Source organism: Molothrus aeneus, chromosome 6, assembly GCF_037042795.1.
Source record: "Molothrus aeneus isolate 106 chromosome 6, BPBGC_Maene_1.0, whole genome shotgun sequence".
NCBI classification, from domain to species: domain Eukaryota; kingdom Metazoa; phylum Chordata; class Aves; order Passeriformes; family Icteridae; genus Molothrus; species Molothrus aeneus.
Genome location: NC_089651.1, coordinates 23,457,238 through 23,476,945, shown reverse-complemented (window position 1 = coordinate 23,476,945; position 19,708 = coordinate 23,457,238). Strand labels below are relative to the sequence as shown.

General features: G+C 44.6%; 2 protein-coding genes across 5 annotated transcripts; both read right to left on the bottom strand.

Annotated features, from left to right (window-relative positions):
* Window positions 1–60: 60 nt before the first annotated feature.
* PSMC3 (proteasome 26S subunit, ATPase 3) lies at window positions 61–6,888 on the bottom strand. The gene is made up of 12 exons (XM_066551273.1): window positions 6,759–6,888; window positions 6,584–6,664; window positions 3,792–3,917; window positions 2,936–3,040; window positions 2,779–2,841; window positions 2,184–2,321; window positions 1,913–2,056; window positions 1,540–1,688; window positions 944–1,040; window positions 650–795; window positions 401–482; window positions 61–280 (listed from the first exon to the last, which is right to left on the bottom strand). The coding sequence occupies exons 1-12, from the start codon at window positions 6,783–6,785 to the stop codon at window positions 170–172; spliced, it is 1,269 nt and encodes a 422-aa protein (XP_066407370.1). The 5' UTR covers window positions 6,786–6,888; the 3' UTR covers window positions 61–169.
* A 269-nt stretch (window positions 6,889–7,157) lies between these two features.
* Window positions 7,158–16,907, bottom strand: RAPSN (receptor associated protein of the synapse). Of its 4 annotated transcripts, XM_066551275.1 has the most exons (9): window positions 16,692–16,907; window positions 16,353–16,382; window positions 13,520–13,858; window positions 12,135–12,293; window positions 11,714–11,812; window positions 11,495–11,617; window positions 8,873–8,926; window positions 8,102–8,301; window positions 7,158–7,331 (listed from the first exon to the last, which is right to left on the bottom strand). In XM_066551275.1, the coding sequence occupies exons 1-9, from the start codon at window positions 16,905–16,907 to the stop codon at window positions 7,259–7,261; spliced, it is 1,293 nt and encodes a 430-aa protein (XP_066407372.1). In that variant the 3' UTR covers window positions 7,158–7,258. The 4 variants fall into 4 exon arrangements, with proteins under 4 accessions (XP_066407372.1, XP_066407373.1, XP_066407374.1 ...); XM_066551276.1 differs by lacking the exon at window positions 16,353–16,382; XM_066551277.1 differs by lacking the exon at window positions 16,353–16,382 and having other exon boundaries at window positions 13,679–13,858; window positions 16,692–16,883.
* Window positions 16,908–19,708: the final 2,801 nt, after the last annotated feature.

Genomic DNA, 19,708 nt, shown 5'->3' with positions numbered 1-19,708 from the left:
CCTGCCTTTACACAGATGTAGAACCACCGAGCAAGGGCAACAGCCCCAACACATCATGGATTTGTTTTTAAAGGGAAAAAATGCTTTATTTTTTCCAGACAGAAAGTAAGTGTTACACTTCAGTCTATTCATGTCCTCTGCCAAGGCCACAACCTTGACTGGGCAGGGATCAGGCATAGTACTGCAGATTGGCTTTTTTCTTTGCTTGAACCTCCAGGATTCCTTCCATGTAGTCCTCGTGGGTGAGCTCTGTAGCTCCACGGCGGAGGGCAATCATCCCCTGCCCAACGAGACAGTATTTAGAGAAGGAATGTGCACACCGCACCAGTTCCAAATAGCTGCTCCATTCTAGCTTTCACATTGCCTCCCATCAGTGCTATTCCTATGGAGGAATACTTACCGCTTCGACACACACAGCCTTGCACTGGGCTCCATTGAAATCATCTGTGCAGCGAGCTAGTTCCTCATAGTTCACGTCAGGGCTAATATGAGCAAATGGGAAAAAAAGTCTGAGAACATGTACCAAATAGAAAAAGCAACGTAGGGAGTTTCCTCAGCCCCACAGTGAGCTCCCAACAAGTGACTGCCAACCACTTCTCAGCCCTGAGGTACCATCATAAGTGACAAAAAGAGCCCCAGAAGGCCATACCTGACATTCATTTTGCGTGAATGAATCTGCATAATTCTGGCTCTGGCCTCTTCATTAGGCATTGGGAACTCAATCTTCCGATCTAATCGTCCAGAGCGGAGCAAAGCTGGGTCCAAGATATCAACCCGGTTGGTTGCAGCGATCACCTAAGTACAAGTAGGATCATCACTGTGAGGCACCTGGAAGACAGGCCTCTTCTCCCCAAAGATTCACCAAGCTTCTTCCCTGGACATTGTTTTCCATCCCCTGCTAGAATGCCCTGGAACTCAGCAGCACTCCCTGCTAGCTCCCAACCTTGACTTGTGTGTTGGGCTGGAAACCATCGAGTTGATTAAGCAGCTCCAGCATGGTCCTCTGCACCTCCCGATCACCAGCCTTCTCACTATCAAACCTGAGGGGAAACAAGAGTAAAACCATCAGTATGAACCTGACCACCCTGTCCCTATGTTTTTAATCACATCAAAACACAGAATTACTGTAGTTCATGCTCCTTGGTTGAGGTGTTCCAAATTTTTCCTTGAAACTAAGTTCTACCATGATGAGGACTGCAACTAGAATAACTGTCAGCAGCACCTAAGACTTATTTAGTCCTTACAGCTGAATGGGGCTTATGTTGTCCAGGCCTACGTAGTAAATGAGGGTGAACATCTCCAGGTACCTGCTGCAGTGATCAGAAAATAGTTTTATACAGCAGGAGGCTATCAGACAGATCCCAAGTCTGACAAACTTTGCTCCTGAGCCCAAGGGTTGTGGCAACTGCTATCCATCTGTGACTTTGTTCACACTCTCTTTCTGAGTAAGCCATGCTTTAAAAGGCTCTGCTTACATACACAGGCAAAGGAGGCTGCTAGGCAGCTCCCAAGAACTTTACAACATGGACTACAGCTCACCTTTTAGTGCCAATGGCATCCAGTTCATCAATAAAGATGATGGAAGGAGCTTTTTCCTTCGCGAGAGCAAAAGCATCGCGTACCAGCTTCGCTCCATCGCCAATGAACATCTGCACAAGTTGTGGACCTGCCAGCTTCAGGAACGTGGCCTGGGAGGTGAAAGAGAATCAATCCTAGGCCTCATTTTACAATAGGGTCACTTCTGAGTACTATAAGAAGCCGTTAATAAAAACAAGCAAGGAAGCAAACAGACAGGAAAATCCCAGCCTTTGTAACACCAATTTGTGTGTATGACTCACTTCCCCTGGAGGTGTTCTTACTCTTTGTCAGGTACTATTCTACAGCTGCACACACTTTCACAGGTTCCTTTTACCTTGGTCTGGGCAGCACATGCTCGAGCTAGAAGTGTCTTCCCTGTTCCTGGAGGCCCATACATAAGGACTCCTTTGGGTGGCTGTATACCCAAATTTTCAAATTTCTCCTTATGATTCATCGGCAGGACAATGGCCTCCACAAGCTACAAGAAAAGAAAAATGTTAATACATAAACCCATTCTTCTCCACAGATCCAGGCTGTCTGCTTTTGAGTTGGAAGTTAAAAGATGCTGTCCACAGTCACAGCAGAAACTATACATAAAGTATCACCTCTTGGATTTGTTTATCCAGCCCCCCGATGTCACTGTACTGCTCAGTGGGTCTCTCATCCACCTCCATGGCCTTCACTCGTGAATCATACTCAGTAGGCAGAGTCTCCAGGATCAAGTAAGAGTCTTTGTTCACCCCCTGTAAACACAAGTCCTTTGCTTTTAACAGGTTCCCTCAGATAGCACTTAATAAACATGCAATCAAAGCTGATTAACTAGACCTCAAGGATGCAGGAATAACCAGCTTTGACACAGGCATTCATCAAATCACCCCAGCTTGGCAGAGTGGACAATGCCACAGTCACATTTTAAACGAGTGGTCCGGTTTATTTACAATTAAAAGGGTTTAAAAAACTTACTAAGTGGTCTCTAAACTTTCAGCACCTAATTGTATGTATGTATAAAAGACACACACCTCAAACTGCTTTTCTTTACTACAAACTGTAGTAACTGAGCCCATAATACCTATCTATGAAAATTTTAGTAGAGAAATGGTCTTGGGGAAATCTGGACAGATTTGTCTTCTTTCTTAAAGGCAAGACATAGGCAATTTTCTGGCCACCATCATATCCAACTATCACAATAGAATCACTCACCACCAGATCTCCAGGCTTCAACTTCTCAGCATCAACCAACCCAATAACAGGCAGGAAATATGTCTGTAAAAAAGAAATCAAAGTGATCAAAACCAGATGTACCGGGAGAAGATCCTCTGCATCACTCCTCACACCTGGCTGGGCACATGGCTCTTACCTGACGTGTAGAGGTCTTGATCACAGCACACTTGCCCTTTCTCTGTGAATCCAGGTCAATGTTTGCTCCATCCTCCTCCTGGTCATTTGGGTCAACATCCAGCAGCTGAAAACCAGGGTGAAAGAGTTCAAAACAATGTAACCAGGCTAGCAGAATGATCCCAGGATTAATGCTTCTAACATACGTGCATTAGAAGAAATAAAACTTTCCATCATCCATCAGCAGTAGAATCCTGAAAGCATTAAAGCCCTCCTGTAAAAATTGATTTCTTCCTTTCCTTATGAAGCAGCATGCAACAGTGCATAGAAAGATGTTACAAAATTCAGAACAAAGTAGTAGCTAATGGCACTGATTCCTTCTCCCATTCAGCAGCTCACATTAAGGCTTAAGCTCATTAAGTTTTTAAACAGTAGTACAAAGCAATCTCATTTTTAATAGCAAACTATGAGCATTCTTTTTCCTATCATCAGAATTACTGAACTACAAAAGGAATGTGATAAAGTAACAGAGCCATGGCCTTTCATTTGCTGTTTCACAAGTTACAGAGAGCATGTGTCCAATTTCAGATGCTCAAGTTTACACTCAGAAGAGCTGTGCCACCCTCTGATGGTTGTTAAGTACAGATGAACAGTACCCAAAGCCTAAAGAATGACCCAGAGAACAAGTGGGCAAGAGACATGCACTTCCAGGTCACAGATAAAACCAACAGAAAACCCTGAAAGTCCTGGCTCTGGCAGCATTGGTAGTCTGAGAATACTCCAGGTTTTGAATCCCTGATGAGCTCCCTGCCTTTCTCCCCGACACTATAAATTGCACACACTTCTCATATCACTATGTAAAAGCCCACCACCCTCACCTCAATAACATTGGAGACAAGGTATGGCAGAGTTTTGTTCACTTTGATCTTTTCACTGTTTTCTTTGATCTTGTCTTTCATGGCCTGGAGCTCGTGGGTCACTCTCAGTACCTCGCTCTTCATGATCTGCAATTGGTACACAGAAGAAAGAAAAAGGAATAGTGTCAAAAAACTGAGGCAAGATAAAATTAATAGATTGTTCCAAAAGCAAACCGTTACAAAAATCTAAGTCTGAAGAATAAAGGGAAATGTAAAATATAAAAAAAAGCAAAGCCAGCAAATAGGCCAAAATTTGCTAGGAATCAAGGCTATACAGTCCATTCTGGTCTCTAACTAATCAATAACCCCAAATAATTTCTTCCCAGTGTCACCTGGTAGCCTCAGCCTAATCAATATGGCCCAGATATGGCAACTGTTGTTTGGTTTGGATGTGATCTTTTAATAAATACAGATACAAAAGTAACCACATACACACACCTATTTCAGTTATGTTTTGCAAGGTGGTTGGAACTAGATGATCTTTAAGGTCCTTTGCAACACAAAGCATTCTATGATTCAGCCTGGAGAAGAGAGGGCTCCAGGAAGACCTCATGGTGGCCTTTCTGCATTTAAAGCTGTCTTGTAAGAAAGATGGGCACATATTTTTTAGTAAGACCCGTTACAACAGGACAAGAGGGTAAATTTACACTAGATATAAGATTTTTTTACAGTAAGGATAATAAAACACTGCAACAGGTTGCCCAGAAATATGATGGTTGCCCCATCCCTGGAAACATTCAAGACCAGGTTGGACAGGGCTCTGAGTAACCTGGTCTAGTTAAAGATGTCCCTGCTCACAGCAGGAGTTGGCCTTTAGAAGTCCCTTCCAACCCAAACTATTCTATGATTGTATTTACTGTAAGGAAAAAAAAAATCCTCTAACAAAAAAAGTTCTGTACTCCCCATCCAACAGTGAGTACATTTGCACCCAACACAGATGTCTGCAGTGCTGTCTGGCTGACACTGACAGGCCTTCTCCTCCCTTTCCTGGTTAGTCAGACAGCATGCCAACAACACTTTGTGATCCCCACTGAAGGGACTGGAGCACCAAGAGATCTCAGGAGACCTGCTCACATCTGAACTGGTGTGTGTGATTCTGTTCAATGGGGAAATCCACTCTTCACTAAGAAACCATCTTTTTAAAAGTCTTTACTCCTAAGCATAATACTGTGCTGTAACACATTCACAGGACAGAACTGTAACAGGAGCCAATGCAGAATCTGTGAAATAAAAATGCAAAAAACTTAATAAATTTGATTTAATAAAACAGCCTAGAAAATATTAAAGGAAAACTGCCTGAAGGAAGGGTTCTTACAAACATTTTGCATATATAATGCTCTTACTATGAAATGAAGAAGGCTACTTCTACTCCTTACTGTATTCTGCAGTTTAAAAATAAGACACAGTTTTACCTTTACGGTCTTTAAAGAATAATAAAGTACATTAGTAAGTCAGAATTACTTGTGGAGCCTGAAGCAGTATAGGATGAAGTTACTCTACAGAATTTATGAAATATTTTATCTCAAGAATGCTAACACTGGGCAGCAAACATTCTAAATTTGTAAGTGCTCTTTTATGCAAAACATGTCTATCACAAGACAGGTCTATCTGCTTAACATCTCCATGAATGAACAAGCAAGAGGATGGAATGTTTTCATCTCGTGTTTGCAGATGACACCAAATTGGGGGGCGTAGTCTCGGTGTTCAAAGGCAGAGCTGCCACACAGAAACCTTACAAAAAACGAGGACACATGTAAAGCCACACAGCAGGGAGGGAAGTGCTCCTTGCAGTGACACATGCTGGTGACTGTCTGGCTGAGGAATGGACCTGGGGGTCTCCATAAGACAATAAACTGAACAGGAGCCAGCAATGTGCCTTGACAGCAAGGGTGGCAAACGGCATCCTGGGCTGTACTATCAGGACTGCAGGCAGTAGATGGAGAGAAGTGTTGAGTCCCCTCTATTCAATACTTTTAGATCCTACCTAGAGCACTCAGTGCAGTTTTGGTCTCCCCCCATACAGCAAAGGCATTGATAAACTGGACTGAGTTCAGCATAGGGCCACCAAGATGGCTGGGGGCTGGAGCATGGGCCCCCCTGAGGGAGGTGGGTTTGTTCAGCTGGAGAATAGAAAAGCTGGGGAAGGAGGTATCAGAGACTGAACCAGACACTTCACAGGAATACACAATGGGCAGATGAAATAACAAAGACTGAAACAGGTGCGGCTCAGACTGTAGCAAAGCAAATCTTTATCCTCACGAGGTCTGTCAAGCAACAGCACTGAACACCCTGTGAAGCGGTGCAATATGTGTCTTTAAAGGCTTTCAAGATCCACCCGGATCAAGCCCTGAGTAGCCTGAGTTATGGCTGACCCTGCTTTGCGAAGGAGTTTGGCCTGGAGGTCTGCTCAAGTCCCTTCCAATCTAAATTACCCGAAGATCCTACCCGACTCAGCCACAGAAGAGACTTCCCCCTCCCCTCTGCCTGTGCAACTTTAGCTAAAGCATCCATGACTGCGTCGAACAGCCGCCCCCTCAGCTTCCTCGGGTCGATGCTCTTCCAGTGATTCTTCCCTACCTTCGCGGTTCAGTATTCCTCAATCTGCCGTTCTCGATTCAATTAACCGTGTTTAATTTTTTGCTGTCCCCGTGGCTGTGCTAACCCGCCCGCCCCGAACAAAAGCAGCACAGAGCTCCCGGGAGGGCGGCCCGGCCCGGCTCCGCTCCCCGGCCCGGCGCGGCCCCCGCCGCTACCTTGATCTCGCTGTCGAGGAGGCGGGTGCGCTGCACGATCTCCTCCGTGGACATCTTCAGCACCTCCTCGCCGACACCGTCCTGCGGGGGCACAACGGCAGCGTTACCGTCAGCCCGGCCCGCGGCTCGCCCCGGCCCCGCCGCCCCCGGCCCGGCCCTGGCCCCGGCCCCTCACCTCCGACTCATCCCACACCGACGCCATCTTTCCGCCGGCCCGCAGGAGCGCGCACGGCGCGGCGGGTTCGGCGCGGCAGATTCCGCACTGCGGTTCCCGGCGGCGCGGGGCGGGGGCGGCGCCACGGGCGGGACGGGGGTTCCGCGCACCCTCCCCTCCCCCGGCGCTGCCGCCGCCGCCCCGATCGCGGCCCCCGCCGCCCGCGGCCGTGCCGAATCTGCCGGCGGGGCGGGGAGCGGCCGGCGGGTCACGTGCCGCTCCCAAACCTGCTGAGTGATGGCGGCGGAGGCGCCATGGCGGGGCGGGGCGGGGCGCGGCGCGGCGCGGCGCTGGAGGCAGACGGAGCGGTGTCCCGGAGAAAGCCTTTATTACAGCCAGTGCCCCTACACGGCAGCGAGGGGAAGGGACGGGGAGGGGGGTCGAGCTGCGAGGCGGCCCCGCCAGGCACAGCCGGAGGGGGCCCGGGAGCGGCTCCGTCAGTCCCCGCCGGGCCCGGGCGGTCAGACGTAGCCGGGCTTCACCGACAAGCGGCGGCAATTGGGGCAGCCGCGGGTCCCGTTGGTCTGGAGGCACCTGCAACGGGAGGAGGTCGGGTCGGGGGGTTCTCCGCGGCCGGAGGCTCCCCCAGGGCGGCTCCGCGGCTGTTGTACACCTCAGAGCTGTTCCCCGTGGCCCTCCCGCCACCGGGAGAGACTGCATCTCCTCCCCATCCCTTCCAGGGAGGCACTTGGGCAAATTCCTGTGCAAAAGTCTGTTCTGTACTGCTGGAGACAAGTCCCCAGAGCTCTTCGGACATCTCTCACTGCCCAGTAGTTTGATGCTAATTCTGGTGTCAGTGTGAAACTTTGTTATTAAATTCTTAGTTTCCTGATTAGTTTTCAGAGTGTTTTGTAACACGCGTGTTTTTTCCTACGGTAAAATGATGGTGCAGCTAACTTCTTTCATGGCAGTAGCATGATAACAGCCTGAGCAACTTCTTCACCTCTGTTGGCCACTAGCCAAGGGAGAAAGTGAGGGGATGTGGGAAAAAGCCAAACTGCCCCTGGGAGTGAAGAACTGATTCCCCAGGAGGAGTCAAATAAGAATTTGTGAACTGGGCTGACCACCTACAAAGTGAGGACATCTGTAAATAATTATTTAGAGGACAAGTGGGAGTGTGATGGATATGATGGCTAAATCTCACCCTCCAAGGCTGTGAGACTCTTAGCACTGCAATGGGATCCTGCAAGGCAGGATCAAGACAAAGACCTGGGGAACAGTGTGCATAGGACTGCTGTGGGCTTAAGCAGCTCTTTTCTATGACTAATGTAATGATGATAATTTTAGTGCTTCCAGATAATTACTTCAAATGGAAGAAATGGGAGCAAGGTAGTGCCTGGAGCTGGTTGTTTTTCTCCCCAATGGACTCTCCACACATGCCACAGTACAGCTCCATCTCCTCCACACATTCATGGAACTTCACTACATGGTCACGCAATTCTTGCTGCTGCTCCTTCGTGCGATAGATCCTTTCACACAGGCAGTGGAGCTTCAGCAGGCCGAGCTGCAGGTGAAGGACAGAAACGTAAGACAAGTGAACAGCAGGGTGACCACAGACCAGAAACAGGAGTGGGAACACCACAGCCCCATCAGCCAGCTGGAGAAACATCAGCAGGCCTCAACAATTCCTGTCATTAACCCTTCTTCTTTGTGTCACAAAAGGAAACACCAGGTTTGAGACACTCATCAGCTCTTCCACTCATGGTTTCCCTGAGCTACCCCTGACATACATCACTTTCCTTTGCCTCCAGCCAGCACACAGTTCAGCAGCTGCTCAGGGCAAAAATGTATTTCAGAAGAGATTTCTAATCCTCTAGTTCTCTGTCTGTTTCACACCCCATTTTCACTGCTTCTCATTCTCCTTTGCCTATCCCATTGTGACTCCTCACTCATTTTTCAGACTTGCATACTGATGATTATCTGTGCAACTGCCCACAACCAAACACTTAGTGACAAAGCAAATCTCAAACACTCACTGGTTAATAGGAATGCTAATGAGCAACGACAAGCCTTCAATGTTTGACATCTTATATTGCCTGACATAAGACTATGAAGAATGCTGAAAAGGATCCTACCTTGTTCCCTAGTCCCTCTGCCAGCTCCTGTGCCTTTTCAATGCTTTCCAGAGCCTGTGAATTGAGAGCACTGGTTGTTAGTTTTCAGCCAAATATATGAAAACCAGGCTTTTATGAATGTCCTATAAGAATTATTTAAAAAAGAGGTAAAGAAGTACAGAGTAAAATTTGGATTAACAAGTATCCCTGTAACACTGGAAAATCAAAAAAGCTTTTTTTGGGAGGGCAGATTTCCCTCCCCTACCAAAAGTTAATCCGTAAGAAAAAGCTGGTTTCTGAAGGACCACAAGTAATGCAAGAGCTACATTTCTGTCACAGACACTCAGTGTCAGTGTTGGCAGAGGCTGGTCCCCAAGCAGAGAGAATACAGACTTATTTAAACTCAGTCCCACATGCTCATTTGGGGCTGGGATGGCAAAGCAAGCATTGTCCCCATGCTACCTTGCAGGCTCAATAATTGTTGGGCAACTTCAATTTCACTTGTACCAGAGGTGAGGAAAAGGATCACCAGCACCAATGCACCACACTTATCCATTTTTTCCTTGCTGTTCACATATCCACCTTGCCTTACTTACACATGGTGTGATGTAGGAGTGTTCTGCTACCCATTTTTAAAATCTGAAGGAAATATTTAGCATAGCAGCTGTCATACCAAATGACTCCCTACTTTCACCTAGATGTCACAGTGTTCCTTGCTGTTCTGATAATTAGTCTCTCTTTTCCAGAGCTATTGAGATCTGCTTCCTATTTGTCCAAGGGGAAGAAGAGGTCTCCCTTGTGATGCAGTAGTTTTCAGGAGGAACATTATAAAATTTCTACCCTATAATTTGGCATTACTGCTGTTGTAGGAGGAGAGGACCAGATGAGATGCAAAAATGTGCTGTGAATGCAGAGGAGATGGCATTAGACTTGTGGTGGCAGCAACAGCCTAGGATAAGGAAATGTAGGAGAGGGAAGCAGGAACTAAAGGCCAGCAGGGAGAACGTAACTGAGAACTGTGCTTAGGAAGACTGTGTACTGAAAACTCCTGAAATTAATGATTGTGAACAAGAATCAAAGTGAAATGTGTGGAGTAAGGGAAAGGATGTTGAAAAGTCTAGGGGACAGTTTGTCTTGGACTGCACAAGAATGAGGGCAAGCAAGCTGTGAGCAGCTTCGGAGGATCTGGAATAGCATTGATTACATTACATGCAAATGAAATGGACTAACTGATGAAAGAGACTGGGAAGATGGAAGAAGCTTGAGCAAAAACAGGGAATCTGCAAGTGGAAAGTTAGCAAATTGATTTATTAAGTAACTGATACAGGGATGAGTAGCATGAGAAATGGAAACTGGGCCTGCCAAGTTGAAGAACATGCTTGGGTGAATATTCAGGGATGTGACATCTAAGGAAGTCACATTTGGTCAACATACATAAGGTCCCTGACCCAACAGGGCAGACTTCCCTCTACTGCCTGGAACAGAATACAAGATTCCTCCACTTTCTTCTTCTGTGGGATTTGGTGAGATTAGAATTCTGTGCAAAGCCCACATAATGTTCTCACAAGTGAGAGCTGCTTGATATCAGACAGTGGCTCGAGATAGAATCAGTGAATGGAAGAGTTTGATGAGTGCTCTGAATATTGTCTCCTGCAGATGCCTACCTGCTGTGTCCTGTCCAATTCTTTTGATACTGAGCTAGCTTTTCAAGTCCACAGTTTCTCTTCCCATTGCTAACAAACACTGTGCTTACTTACTGAGATTGCACCGTGTGTCTCACCCAACTGATTCCCTGATGGAGGCACTCTGATACTGACAGCACCCTGAACATGTCTAGCTGGACATACTGATGTCCAGCAACACGGGTTGCTTCATTTGAGTTAAAATTCTTGGTGTCTCAATATGAGTGATAAGAGTGAAATTTCATCATATTTAGACCCAACCAGCATCTTGATGTGGCACTGTGTACAGTTGTTCAGAGCTAGTTCAGGGCTAACCATTGAGCATTTAATTCCATGGCTGAGTAATGTTCCTGCCATGCAAATGTGCTGCATCTACTGCAGTCTGGACTTTAACACACATACACACTGTCTACGCCTTTTTATAAGTAACTTCACCCCCTTGTTCTATCTTGACTGGTTATCTATCCCCAAATAAATTCCTGCTCTCATTCCTCTGTTTCACATCAGAGTTTACAGACCGTCAGTTTCTCCAAGAATTTTATGCCACATTTGCCTGCAAAGCACATGGTGGAGCTGTAGAGCTGTCTAAACATCATTAGCACATCAATGAGCTTAGTCATAGAACTAAAAAGTAGGCAGGGGAATCTATTTCAGAGCATAAGGCTTCCTTCCTCCAGTGCTGGTTTCTCAGCATAGAACTTAAAAGTCATCAGGATTGACTAATGAGGCAATTCTGTAACTTAGCACTCTGACTCAGAATGCATGTTCCTACCATTAGTAACAAATCCCTGGCTGAGAGAGACCATTCAGAGAAATATAACTCTACAAGCAACAGACCCTGTTGGTAGAACCAAGGGGGTACAGGTCTCTTCTGAACTGTACCCTCTTCTGAACTGTGCAGTACAAGGCTGTGCTCTAGTCTTGTCCTACAAACCTCTGTAGAAACAATTTTGTAACTGACCTTGTCCAGCTCCTTTTGGATCATCCAGCACTTAGTCACTCCTAGCAGCACCTGCACCAGGCCCAGGCGGTTCCCAATCTCTGTCATGATGCTCATGGAAGAATCATACCGAGGAAAGGCTGTCTGCAGACACAGGGAGGAAAGCACATGTTTTGCTATGAACTCTTTTCATGCCCTCTTGCTATTCTTCCCATCCTTCCTGGCAGGAAGGAGCTGTACCTGCACGTCCCTGCGACTGCGATGGATATCTGCAAAGCAGAGCAGACACAGTGCTTGCAGTGGCCGGTCACCATGCTGCAGGGCAATCTTCATGGACTCCTGCAAGAAATTGCCTCTGGTCAGTAGAACAGCCTGTTCCTGGTTCAAAACAGCAAGGCTGGGACTTTGGACTCCAGCCACTAAAAGCTCAGCTCTGAAGAAATGGCACCATCTTTTAAGGCAAAGAAAATATTTTTCACATGTTCCTAACCAAGGACCATTCATAGACCCAAATTTTGAAGCCCTCTGGCTACAGAAACTACAGCTCTAAGACTGGAAGGCATCAGGAAGATCTGCAGTGTGGATGGCAGGGTATCTCTCTTGCTGCAGGGGCATGGCAGGATGCCCTGGCAGAGCCCCCAGCCGTGCCCGTGCCCCATACCTCGCAGCAATCCATGGCGTCTGCCAGGCGCCCCAGCTTCTGATAGGCCACGGCCATGTGGTACTGGCTCATGGCACGGTACTTCAGGCTCCAGCCCTTCCCGTAGTCACTCACCAGCTCAGCTGCTTTACATGGGAAAAACAGGGCTTTCTCATAGTCCTGTAAGGCAACAAGCACGCAGACAGCAGTCACAGCAAAAATAAAGCAAAAAGGAGAGAAGGAAAAAGACCAGCTATTTTTCATTTACTAACATTGCAACAGTTACCAGATTTCTGCACATCTTTAAACTCATGCTGCTCCTCTTCCATGTGTGCAGTATTTTGGTGGATATCAAATTGTGAAAGATGGAATTGCCATATACTGAATCCTTATTATTCTCTGGGTTCAAGACACTGGGGCAATGACCCAGCAAATGAATTTTATGTAGTATGCCACAACTTTATTCTGCAGGAACCATTTACCCTCCTCTATAAGCAAAGGCTGAAAACTTTCTCTGCTCTTACATCATCTCTACTTGTAACATCTACATGTAGCCTTCATTTTCTCTAAACGGTGAGTTTGGATCTCCAAGAAGCTCTTTATCCATCATTGCAGGAAAGAGGAACTAAGACTCCTGGCCTCATCAAATTCACAAAAAGTAATAATACATTTTAAACATCTTTTTTTTTTACATTAAAAGCATGTTAGAAATAAATCTTATTTTACAATAATTATGTAAAACTTATCTTAATATCTAAAACCATTTTCAAGTAAGTTATATAAGACTGCAGAAGTGAAAAAGTCCTCATATTTTTTTTTATTCTCCACAATGCAGAAAGGAAACCACAGATTCTCAAATTTCCTTTCTCCCTTCTTATTTCACACCTGAAAAGTGTTCAGCACAATGTTATTTTCTTTATTTTTGGTCACCACACTTCATGTGATGATCTTCTATAAGTGAAGAAATCAGGACTTTGTGAGAAAAACCTATTTTTTGCTGTTTGTACTAGAAGTTAGAACTGGCAAATCACCCCTGTGCTCAGTCCCTGTCTGATTTTACCTACAGCTTGCTGGCAGCTATTTGCCTACAATAGCGGTAGAAATAGAGAGTCCATGAGTTTTGGCTGCCAGCCCTGTGTCTCTGATGTGATCTTCTTTGAAGCTAAGTTTGATCTTTTCAACACACATATTCACAGCTGCTTCTGCTGTGCTGTGTAAACATGACACTAATCCTCCCATCCTTACTGTGGAGGAGAGTACCCCATTTGGAGTTTACAAAGGGATTTTAGCTTACAGTGCTCTCTCAGCACTTCCTATAGGAAAGACAAAGGCTGAAATTCACGTGATTTCCAGTGCTTCCCTGAATCTGTGGGGCAACCATCCTCCTGTCCCTTAGGTTACTGTACCTTTATCTGGGTGTAGAAGTTCCCAAGGCTGCAGCAGACTCTACACTCCAGCATCTTGTCATCGTTGTTGTGTGCGTAGCGTAAAGCTTTCTCAAAGCACTCCAAAGCCTTCTGGAAAATGCTGAGGCCCAAGAAGGCATTCCCCATGCTGAGGCTCACCTGGCCATTCAGCTGCATGCTCACAGTGGTACCCTGCATGTTGAGGCACGTCTTACAGTAAGAGATTGTTTTCTGGAATTCACAGAGTTTCTCATTGCTGCGAGCCAGGTTTAGGTAGCTCTCTGTAAGGAAATCTGGGTCTTCCAGCTCCCGTGCTGTGTCAATCTGGACCACTGCAAACTTTAAGTAGAGAAGATAGTGTTTACAAAAGTGTGTAGTTTATTTAAATACAGCTCAAGCACCCACAGAGTAGCACCCTGTACTGGAGAAAGAGTCTCATCTCTGAGCAGGGCAGACAAGGCCATCAGCACATGGAGAAGCATTGTATGCACTGAGCAGTTATCTGGTGGTTTAAAAGGCCTATGATGACTTAGAAGAAACCTCTCCCTCTCTTCATACAGTCTCAGGGCAGGGAAGATGAACTAGGCTGGCTGTAAGGGGAAAACAGCTGTTAAATGGCCCTAAAGGGAAGCTGGTGAAGCAGGAAACATCTGACACAATGCAGTTCTGTTTTCTTCCACTCATTGTAATGTATCCCACTTTCTCTGGAATTCCTAAGCTATTAAAATATTCTTTTTTCTATTAATATACTGTAGTATATTAATAGTATATATTAGTATATATAATAATATCTATTATATCTCTTAATATATCTATTAGTATATCTATTATATATCGAATGTATCTATTAGTATATATATTAATATCTATAATAGTATCTATTAGTATATATAAAATATACTTTTTTCTATTAATAGAAAAAAGTAAGCTACTTCTTTAAGGAATTTTCTGCTAATAAATTGCAGTCTTGATCTTGACAGTCTTGGTTCTATAACCTCCAGGATTTGTTGCATACTGTTTTCTTAAATGAAGTCTCTTTCCAGCTGCAAACTCTTCTAAGCAGTAACTCTTTATGTTCTGTGATGAAGCAAGCACAAGCATTCAAGCTGGCTTGAATTAGTATCACTAGCAAAGGTAAATAGTTAGCAATTTTCATTAGACATTATCAGGATTATGGATGGCAAATTCCAAAGGAATCAATTACTTCCTTTTTATATAGTGGCTACACATAATAATTTAGGCTACTAGAATATTTTACATTCTTTGGAAACAAAACCAAAACAACAACAAAAAAACCCAAACCAAAACAAAAAACCCCAAAAACAACAACAACAAAACACACACAACCACCACCCCCCAAAAAACAACAAAACAAACCCACAAAAAACCCAAACAAAACCCCCAAACATCACCAACCATAAACTGTGTATGTTGGGTTTGTAATCATCTTCTCATTTCCATTACAGTTTAGGAAAGCTCCTATGTGGACTCAGTGGTGCACGCTAGCTCATGCTTCTCCACATTCCCTTAATTTTGCAAAAGTTCTTCAGTATTTCCTGGTTGCCACAGCCTCTTCTCTTGGTGTGTAGTAATTTTTCCTCTCCAGAAGAGGTTGAGCATCACAGCCCTTCTTAAATTACTTTTTATTTCATGCATTTAATTTTGACTCATTTTCTCCTGATATTTCCTCTCTCAATGGCTTATTGCTAAAGTTCTCCTTTCTCTATCCTTTGACCAGTTGCTCTGTAAAATCTTCAGTTTGACTGAAGCCATTTTTCCTTCCTAATGCTGTGAAGAACTAAAATTCACCTACTCTGATCCCACTTTCTGTTCTTTTCTCAGGGAAGGAATTATGTTTGGGTATACTAAGCTCACTCCTTTGCCTTTTTTTTTTCCCATGAAGTTTTCAGTACTTCCTTCAGGTAGCTACATCTTACCCTTTTTTTTCTTCTTTCTTCCCCAGTCAGTCTGTTGTTTTTGCCAGCACCTAATTTCATACCACTTAACAAAATTGTTTGTCTTCAAATGTTTTCAAGGTGTATTAATATCCCTCCTTCCTTCTTCATCTTAAGTATTTGGTTTCAATATAGGGCTTTGACGTGTGCATGGCTTTATCAGTGAGGTGCTCCCCTCTCCTCGCTCCAAATCCAAACAGAGCTACCAAAATCTTTTCAATGAGATGTAGACACCCCTTTCACATTTTGTTCTAAATGCTGAATGATGGCCAGTCTAGTAAGAGACAACCCAAAACATCAGGACGAGGATATCAAAGCCCTTTAGTAAGACCTTATTTCAGGCTGGGATGGCTTCTTAAGACTATTACAACACTCTCTTGTCTTACAGATTCTTGAGCTGCCCTCCCAAATGCTGCCTGCTGCTCTCTGTACACATCCTCTTACTTCTCAGATCCACATACCAGCTTCTTTTTGTTCATTTAATTAAACTGTTTATCCTCATGTGCTTGAAATGTAACTTCAGCTGCTTTTTATCACTCTTCCATCAAGCCCCATATCCTTCCTCCTTTCTTCTATACTGTCCTGGCAACTAGAAGCTGCTCTCTGACCTCAATTGTGAGACATCTGGGATGTCTCAATTACCTCACCAAAACAGCATCTTCTTTTCCCTCTTGTTCAGCCCCCTGGCAAACAAATAATTGCAATTAGAAAACCCCAATATAAGATCTATTTTAGATATCAGCCAGAAGCTGAACAAGATAACAGACATGTCTCCACAAGAATGATACTTATTCTACAGAATCCACTTAGATTTCTCCTTTTATGCTGACATACAGAATATAAACAGCTTGTAGTGGACAAAGGCTCTGTTCTCATACCTGCTCCTGAAGCCTGATAACATGGTGTGCCTGTATGTGGGAAATAATCAAGACAGCTTCCCATGAAAAACTAGAGAATGTAAATAATGTAAATGATGTAAACTAGAGAATGTAAATAACCCAGGAATCCTGAACCAGACCCAGTGAAAAATCATATTCTGTGTATCTTGTGGGCTGGAGCTCTTGGTGAGCACAGCGATCACAGCAGCCCAGAACATGCACTCAATAGCTGGTATTTTCTGTTACACACAGAACACCCCCCACTTCAGGTTCTGATCTCCAGCCACGTTCCATCGCGGTGCGACACAATGGCATGCATTCATCTCCAGTTCACCTTACCTTCAGCATGTCTTTGTATCTGCCCATCTCTGCATGAGCAGTGATGAGGCAACCCAAAACCCGAAACCTGCCAGCAGGATCCGCAGACTTCTCCAAAACCCTCATCCAGACTCGCAGGGCCTTTTCGGTCTGATTAGACTGGTAAAGATGGAGTCCTTTCTCTATCTGTTGCTTTGTCTGGTCCTGACCCATCTCCCATGGATTAAAAAGCCTCATACACTGACCTCTAAGGATAGCAAAAAGGATGTGCTTACAAGAGAGCACAACATAAAATGCCCCACTAGAAGAGGGCGGGTTGTGTGCTCAGCGGGCCCAGAGCCATGAGAGCCCAGCCATGTCATGGGGCTGGAGCTGTGGTAGGCAATGGCAAGAAGTGGTTGCTCAGCACTGAAGGCAGAATCCCAAATCCACTAGGCAAACATCTTGCTTGCTAGGGCTTCATCAGTGCATTCATCTGTCCAATCCCGTAAACAAAGAGCAAAAGCACCACAGGGAGAGAAAGAGAAAAATCTCAAGCCACAGGAGTGAAACTCAATCTGAACAGCCAGTGCTGGTCTCCTCCCCATTGGCTGCAGCTGCTCCTGCCAGTCCAGCTCACGTGGCTCCCAGGAATTCTAGTCAGGCTCCCCAGCTCCCAAGGTCATGGTGCCAACTGCCCACCCCTGCCTGCTGGTATGTAGCTTATAAATACCCCAGGGAGAGACAATTGGCTGCAGTCACAGCCTCGGGATGCCTCGGCTGTCTCTTTCCTCTCTGGCCATCTCCTTAGACAAGCACTGCTGGTGGTGGGCTAGCTTGGGAGGAAGCAGACTCAGGTAGAATAATAGCTTTAGGAAAAATACATGACTTAAAAGTCAGGTGTGAACAAGGCAACTTCAGTGTGTACACACATGCAGTGTTACACTTGCAACAATGTACTTGATACTTTGCTAGGTATGAAATTAGTCTCCCTTTTGAGGACCTCAGTTGGCATCATGGACTGTTTTTATGGACATAGGTTGGCTCTGTCACAGATTTGCTGCAAATACACCTCTGACTTCCTAATTTTAGGGACAAGGAGCTAACCATGCTGAAAACCTTTGTTCTTGACTGAATGTTGCTCCCTGTCATCAGATGAGTGTGGCAGTCCTCCAAAAGTTTCCAAAAGAAGTTGTCAATGGCACTGCTTAAGTTCTGCATCCAGAACTTGATGATCTTTTATGATGAATAAAAGATAATAATAAAATAAATAAAATAAAAACAATAAAGACACAGAACAACAGGTATCTGCACTTTTTGGTTGCAGGAGAGGCGTTAGCCCTATTAAAAGATAGCTTTATGTCTCCCACACTCTGTTGAAAAAATCAGACTGGTTCCTCTAGGAGTCAGTTTAATACTCTCACCTACGTGCTGCAGCCTTGGCGGTCCAGAGATTTATTCAGTCCTTCTTAAGAAGATACACCAAACCTGGGAGGAGGGGGGCAGGTGGAGAATGCTACAGGGATATTGAATGTTTTTCAGATGCAGACGTTCCAGGAACCAGTTTTGAGATTCTTTTACTGGGCAAAGAGAAGCAATCTGAAGTTTTAACAGATCTGCCTGCAAAACCAGTCATGTCTCCAGCTGCTTCCCTGATTCTTGGTGAATTTGGCTACAATTCTTCCCCAAGCAAAGGTAAATACCCACAGAATCACCTCAAAGGGTACCAATCAGACTATCCCGGTCTGTCAACAAAAACCCAAGGGAGCCTTCCTGAGGTAATATCCTTAAAGAAAGCAGGACACAAAATAAAGAACAATAGTCTACCCAGAATCTTTACATCATAGCACTCATGATTTTAAGGGGTTACATCTGTCCTTTATCCAAAACTCCCTCAGAAAAATATTTCAAAAAGAAAAATGTTTTAAATTGTAGAAGGGTTTTGCTACAATAAGACTGATTCTCTTTTGGGAGCTCATAAACAGTATGATATTTGCATTATTTAACTTAGCTTTGTTTTTCAGAGATGTAATGTGCTAGATGATATTTCAGCATAGATTATATGTAGTCTCAAACTCTGGAAGTAGAAATTATGGAAAAATCTACAGAACCTGAAGAAAACTAATGGTGAGGCACTGCTGGTTAATGTGCACTTCAGCATCACTGTTGAAATTATTAGCTAGGTACTTTATAGATTTTAGGATTTGCATAAAAGTCTGATTCATAATATTAAAAAATCTCTCCTTGCAGTAATTCTTCTACGTCTCTCTAGATGTAGGTCGTGGGATGGAAACAAGATGCAGATCAGTCCCCATGGAAGAAAATGACAATGGTTAGGTCATTCAGATTTCTACACTTGGAGAAGCGGCCAGGAAAGCAGCCACTGGAGCCTGCCATGTAACAGATCAAGCCAGGACTCAGGAATGGGGAAAACAAAAATTTTATCATTCTTGGTAGATCAGACTACTTTGCAAAATTAACCTTCCACAGGTGAGCTGCCTGTAACACAAACTCATCCTGAGATTCTTTTGGACCAGGTCAACGAAGAACTGTTCCCTTCCCCACACAGCATAGCCAAAATGAAGAGGGTGCCTTGCAGTCTGACAAAACCCATCTAACAGGAGGTGATCTGCCCTGCATTTTGTTAACCTCACTTTAGCTCCTTGCTTTTGAGCACTATGAAACAGTGCTTAGTTTCTTAGGAATCAATTTGCAACTCACCTATTGAGATAAAAACACCCTAGTAAAGTAAGGGCTAAATCCATCAAGTTCAAATGGGTCATTTTCAAAAAAACCAGGAACATGCTCTGATATGGAACATACCACTCTGAGCCCAGCTGCAGCTGCCTAAATAAGGAGGGATAAAAGATCAACATTGCCTGCCTGTGCTACTTCAAAAAAAAAAAAATGGCACCTGTCTGTGACTCAAGATAGCTGTAATTCATTGAAGATTCAGGTACAGCTTCTACAGTCAATGATCCATAGTTTATCCTTAGAAGTGCAAATAAATGAGCCTGAATGGTGCTTGGCAACAGCAAATTAGGGAATCTTACCTGTCA

What these genes read in the sequence shown, in the direction of transcription:
- PSMC3 (XM_066551273.1), bottom strand. Translation starts at nt 6,785, where the DNA reads ATGGCGTCGGTGTGGGATGAGTCGGAG. An exon ending in TTGTCTCCAATGTTATTGAG is followed by an intron (nt 3,041 to 3,791) that starts GTGAGGGTGGTG and finishes CCTGGTTTTCAG; the next exon opens with CTGCTGGATGTTGACCCAAA. An exon ending in TCAAGACCTCTACACGTCAG is followed by an intron (nt 2,842 to 2,935) that starts GTAAGAGCCATG and finishes TCTTTTTTACAG; the next exon opens with ACATATTTCCTGCCTGTTAT.
- RAPSN (XM_066551275.1), bottom strand. Translation starts at nt 16,907, where the DNA reads ATGAGGCTTTTTAATCCATGGGAGATGGGTCAGGACCAGACAAAGCAA. An exon ending in GATACAAAGACATGCTGAAG is followed by an intron (nt 16,383 to 16,691) that starts GTAAGGTGAACT and finishes TCCCACATACAG; the next exon opens with GCACACCATGTTATCAGGCT. An exon ending in TCCAAAAGGAGCTGGACAAG is followed by an intron (nt 8,927 to 11,494) that starts GTCAGTTACAAA and finishes CTCAATTCACAG; the next exon opens with GCTCTGGAAAGCATTGAAAA.